This window comes from Octodon degus, unplaced genomic scaffold (assembly GCF_000260255.1).
Source record: "Octodon degus isolate 3935 unplaced genomic scaffold, OctDeg1.0 scaffold00005, whole genome shotgun sequence".
Taxonomy (NCBI): domain Eukaryota; kingdom Metazoa; phylum Chordata; class Mammalia; order Rodentia; family Octodontidae; genus Octodon; species Octodon degus.
Genome location: NW_004524581.1, coordinates 23,395,618 through 23,401,115, shown reverse-complemented (window position 1 = coordinate 23,401,115; position 5,498 = coordinate 23,395,618). Strand labels below are relative to the sequence as shown.

Genomic DNA, 5,498 nt, shown 5'->3' with positions numbered 1-5,498 from the left:
TGTCCTTGCACATATAGCTAAAGCAGTACTATGAGGGTTTTCATCGTGTTTAGAATAGATACTTGCTGTTTCAAATAATAGGAGTTAATCTAAGCAGTGACCTGAGTAAATGCATTATGTGGTCCTAACATTGCTTGGTTTGTTTTTGCTTGAATGTCCACTAAGGTTATGACGTAGCCTGAGTGCTGCCTCACCTGCTTTCTACTGTGATCCTAATCAGTAAGCTAATTTATCCTCTAAAAGCCATCCAGACATTTTCTGTTGTTGAGACAAGGTCTCACTATGCAGTTCAGACTCGCCATGAGCTCACTCATGATGATCCTCCTGCCTCAGTGTCCCAGTACTAGGATTACAGGCATGTACCGCCATACCCAGCCTAGGCATTCTCAATCATGTTTTTTGTCTGCTCCCCATGCTAACTATACAGTGTTGTGTTTGTTTTATTAATAATAAAAACAGTAATGCTTTTACAGAAAGATAGAAGTATCACTATAATCACTTAGATAACTTCTACTACATTTTAGATATACACTATTTGTTCAAAACTTTTTCTGGGACTGGGGATATAGCTCAGCAGTCTAAGTACCTGCCTGGCAAGTGCAAGGTCCTGAGTTTAATCCCTGGTACGGCAAAAAAAAGAAAAAAAAAAAATTCCTATACCTGCAACATTTGTATATGTAAGTGAGTAGGATAAGTCCATTCTGTATTTATATTCTTTAACCTTTTTAAAACTTTAATGGGCTATTTCTATATGTCTGTATCTTTTTGGTGTTTTGTTTTGTATGCCTTGTTGGCACACGTGTGCCTGTTTCATTCTTTTTTTATTAAAATCTTTTTATTGTACATATTTAAAGTTTAAAAACTCTTTAGGTAGATGCACTTTCTTGTGTTGGTTCAGTTTGATCTTTAGTTACCTTTTTCTGAGCTCTAATAGCTCATCCAATGTCCTGAAATGTACTGAAGCTCTTCACTGTGTACTGTTTTTCAGTTTTCTCCTCCCTCATGCCCATCGAGTTCTGGGGTTAAACCCGGGGCTGTAGCATGTGCCTCTGCCGCTTAGCTCCACTCTCAGCCTTGTGTGATTTTTAAACATCATTTGGTTAGAAAATGGTACCTTAATTTGCATTACTTCACTAGAGAACTTGAGTGTATTTTCACATGTGTATTGACCGTTTGTAATTAGGCATACTTTGGTGTGTGTTTCTTTGCAGTTGTTTGTCACCATCTTAATGTTCCAAAAGTACTTTTCATGTATCAGAATGTTCACTCTTACTATATTAAATGCATTGCAAGTACTTTCTGTAACTTATTTTTTATCGTTGTAATGTCATGTCTCACAAATATTTTAAAATCATTTTTCTAGAGCTGGCCAGATAGCTCAGCAGATTAAAGTTCCTGCTTAGGCAGATGGCAAGGACTAGGGTTCAGTCCCCAGCATCCCGGCCAGCCCCACTCTCGGGGCGAGTGAGACTGGGCGTGGTGGCACGCCCCTGTAATCCCAGCCCTTGGGACGCTGAAAACAAGGATCACTATGAGTCTGATCTGTGTAGTGAGACCCTGTAGACCCTGTACTAAATACATTTAAAAAATCATTTTTCTGCTTTGTTTGGCTTCTAAGTTTTATAACTGAAGAAGGTTTCACAGGCTGGGGAGATAGCTCAGTGGCATAAGCGCCTGCCTGGCAAACACAAGGTCCCAAGTTCCATCCCCAGTACTGCGGGGGAAAAAAAAAATGATGAAGAAGAAGGTTTCACTGGGCCTAGTGGTACACACCTGTCATCCCAGCACTTGAGAGGCTGAGGCAGGAGAGTCACTGTCAGTTTAAGGCCACTCTGCATGGTGAGACCTTAGCTCAGTAAATAACAAAAGGTTTCTTAAATCCAAAGAAACTGTTTCTATTCTTTTCTACTCAATAGAACTTAATCACAACTGTCTTGACATGTCAAAATATACATTAATCCCTTATCAATCCAGTTACTTAAAAAAAGATTTAAAAAATAGCATAATTGTTATTTTTATAAAATAAAAGGACATGTGAAAATGACAGTTTTATCAAATTTATTTATTAGAAGAATCAATTGGTTGAGGGTGGGACTATGGCTCAGTAGAATAAATGCTTTCCTGGCAAGCGCAAGGGCCTGAGTTCAGTCACCAGTTCCACAAAAAAAAAAATCAACTGGTTGAAATGACACCTGTGTAAGCAATGCTTAGGGTAGTATGTAAACAAACCTGCTGCCTGAGTGACACTCAGCGTGAGTTTAAGTGGTTAGTATCACTGTGTGTGTGTAGCATCTCACTACACAGATCACACTCATAATGATCCTCCTGTTTCCGGCCTCCCCAGCGCTGGGAATACAGGCATTAACACCACTTTTGCTGCTGTTCCAATTGCTTGGAGCTGTTAAAATTTATGTAACCTATTTCCTGTTAAACTGAAATTGTTGGGGGCCTTCCCCTTACTCAGTTCTTTAAGTAGCTGCTTTAACAAAGCTGTCAGGCTCAGGTTGCTGTGGTTCAATCCACAACTCAAGCCAGCCAACCCTGCCCTGAAGGCATTTGGAGCTAAAATAAAATAAACTGAAATTGCTGCAGCTACATGTCCCTCACATTCACATGTCTAGGATAAAATCAAAGTGCCCATTGCTAGATAAAAGTGCATACGTATATGGACCTGGATTTAGTGCCAGATTAACCCACAGAAAATTGTTTCAGTTCAACACCGCCAGCAGCATATGAGAACCCTGTTTCTTTTCTAATATCTAAGACTCTCGTGGATTTTATCTTTTGTTGTTTAATTAGTGTATAATTTTAACAGTACCATACTAAGCCCCCCCCCTTTTTTTTAATAGAAAACCTGGATTAACAGGACGTGGCATGTATGAGCTGAAACCAGAATGTGCCAAAGAGTTCAACTTGTATTTCTATCACTTCTCAAGGGCAGAGCAGTCCAAGGTAATTGGGAAAATTAAAGGCATAATGGGAAAGAACTGGATTTTTGTTTCACTTGGAAAATTTTCACTGCTTTTTAGACTGAAAAAGGCTTTTCTACATTCTTACAGAAAATTTGGAAGGGGCTGGGGAGATGGCTCAGTAGCATAAGCGCTTGCCTGGCAAGTGCAGGGGCCTGAGTTCAATCCCCAGTTCCGCCAAAAAAGAAAAGAAAATTTGGAAAATATTGAAATGATACAAATACAGAAGAAAGTATAAGTTCCTGCCTGACATCTTGGGGTTCCCCACCTAGTGCTTTGTGCATAGCTGTGTAAGAGCTATATAACTGTATATACCAGTACATGTATAATTCCATTTTGTTGGCTTGTGAAGAAAAATTTCAACCTGTATTCTAGGGAACTAGGCACTTGATCTTATGGATAAACATACAGAAAAGAGTTAAATAAAGACAAATACAACTATGGTGTGTGAGATCCAGGAAGATCAGAATTCTGTGTAGAATTCTAAGACACAGACTTTATGGCTTGCCCTTAGGAGGATGGAGTTTCTGCAGATTCAGAGGGGTGCAGAAAGAGAGACCAAAGCCACAAAAATGGGCAGGGTCTTCTTGCAAAATAGAACGAAGGCGATCGATTAGGTTAATTAAGAGAACTTAGATCTCTAAGATTGACAACTTTATTGCTGTGGAACAGCAAGTATCAGCAGCTGAGTCAGTGTCCTCATGTCCTTGCTACCTCAGCTGTGGTGTTGTTACCTTGACTTCAGAGCACCGTGACAGGAGCTTTTCCAACCCAACCAAAGGTCCCTTTTTGGCCAGCAATTTAACATTGCAGAGTCCCAACACCACAGTAACAGTTAACCCTTTTTTTCTTTTTTAATTTTTATTTATTTGATACAAGGTCTCGCTGTGCAGCTCAGACTGATAGTGATCCTCCTGTCTCAGCCTCCCCAGCTCTGGGATTATGGGCGTGCACCACCACACCCGGTTTTGTTGGCCAGCATGGAATGCCTGGGGTTCCAGGGCCTGCATGGCATACGATACCGGGAATCGAACTCAGGACCTTACACTTGCTGGGCAGGTGCTTATGCCACCGCAGACCAACCCATTTTATTTATTTACTTTTGGCTTTGGTTTGTACATGTTTGCTTTGCTTTCACCACTGAGCCACATCCCCAGCCCACAATATTCATGTTAATAAGTTGGAGATTTATTTTTCTGTATTTGCTTTTCTTTCTCTCTCTTTTTTGTTTTTTTTCTTTTTTTGTGGTACTAGGGATTGAACTCAGGGCCTTGCGCTTGCCAGGCAAGCAAGCGCTTATTCTACTGAGCTATCTCCCTAGCCATTCCTTTGCATTATAAAGCAACAAAGATCTCATTTGTGCAGTCTTTTAGTGCGTATAGAACTTAACCTTGATGTACATTGAGGACACGGGGGACTGCCACAACACTAAAGATAAATATCTCAAAAACTTGATAGTACAGAAGAGATTGACTTACATCACTATGTGAGGATATGAAATTGTTTCATAGTACAATTCCTGTCTAAATTACTTTTTTATTAGGCAGAAGAAGCTCAACGAAAATTGAGAAGACAAAATAAGGAAGATACAGGTATTTTAATATTCCTTCCAAAAATCTCATATCAGTCTCCTTACTTGCTAAACCTCGTTTCCTGTTAACTGTGATGTTAGGTTGGAGATGGAGCTTGGTGGTAGAGCTATCGCCTAGCACACTAGAGGCCCTGGGTTCAGTGCCCATCACTGTGACATTTTCTCTTAACTTGGTGGGATAAAAGATTTAAATCTAAGCTTTCTGGTTGAGCATTCTCCTAATGAAAGAAAAAATATGTTAATAAAAGACAGTCTGTACTAAGTCACTGTGGAGTTAGTGGTTTTATCTCAGAGCTCGAGACATTTCTAGGAAAGAGAAAGGCTTTCCTTTGTTCTATTACTATTTATACAGCTGTTTTTGTAGATTTACTGACCTTGAGAAGGTAGTGTATAGCTTTAAGATGTGCATTAATAATGTTCTTTGAATGATCATGAAAAGTATGTAATAAAGGAATAGTTTTTTTAAGCATGTCCTGCAAAAAAAAAAAAAAAAACCATAATGACTCTGCTTTCAGCACTTCCACCTCCAGTATTGCCTCCTTTCTGCCCTCTGTTTGCAAGTCTGGTCAACATTCTGCAGTCAGACATCATGCTGTGCATCATGGGCACAATCCTGCAGTGGGCTGTAGAACATAATGGGTATGCCTGGTCAGAGTCTATGCTGCAAAGGGTAGGTTTGACATTTCTTATTTATATTTTCAAAAAATCAAAATATTCCCAGCAATATCAGTGCACCAAAACATTACCTAATTTGTAATAAAATAATGTTGCTATCCTTTTTTATTCCAGGGCCAGGGGGGTAGCTCAGTGGCTTAAGCACCTGCCTGGCAAGCACAAGGTCCTGAGTTTGATTCCCGGTGCCCCCAAAAAGCATTTTTTCCCTAACAATGAAAATGTGTGCCTTGCAGATGTTTTGAGACCCCCATGGCTGTGTTCTC

General features: G+C 39.9%; 1 protein-coding gene across 1 annotated transcript in view; it reads left to right on the top strand.

The window, feature by feature from the left end:
- Window positions 1-5,498, top strand: part of Ubr2 (ubiquitin protein ligase E3 component n-recognin 2) — a 129,778-nt gene that overhangs the window by 86,241 nt on the left and 38,039 nt on the right. Inside the window, exons 20-23 of the mRNA XM_023721233.1 lie at window positions 2,136-2,154; window positions 2,828-2,952; window positions 4,513-4,561; window positions 5,076-5,230. Of these exons, the coding sequence (XP_023577001.1) occupies window positions 2,136-2,154; window positions 2,828-2,952; window positions 4,513-4,561; window positions 5,076-5,230 (348 nt within the window). The remainder of the gene's footprint in view (window positions 1-2,135; window positions 2,155-2,827; window positions 2,953-4,512; window positions 4,562-5,075; window positions 5,231-5,498) is intronic.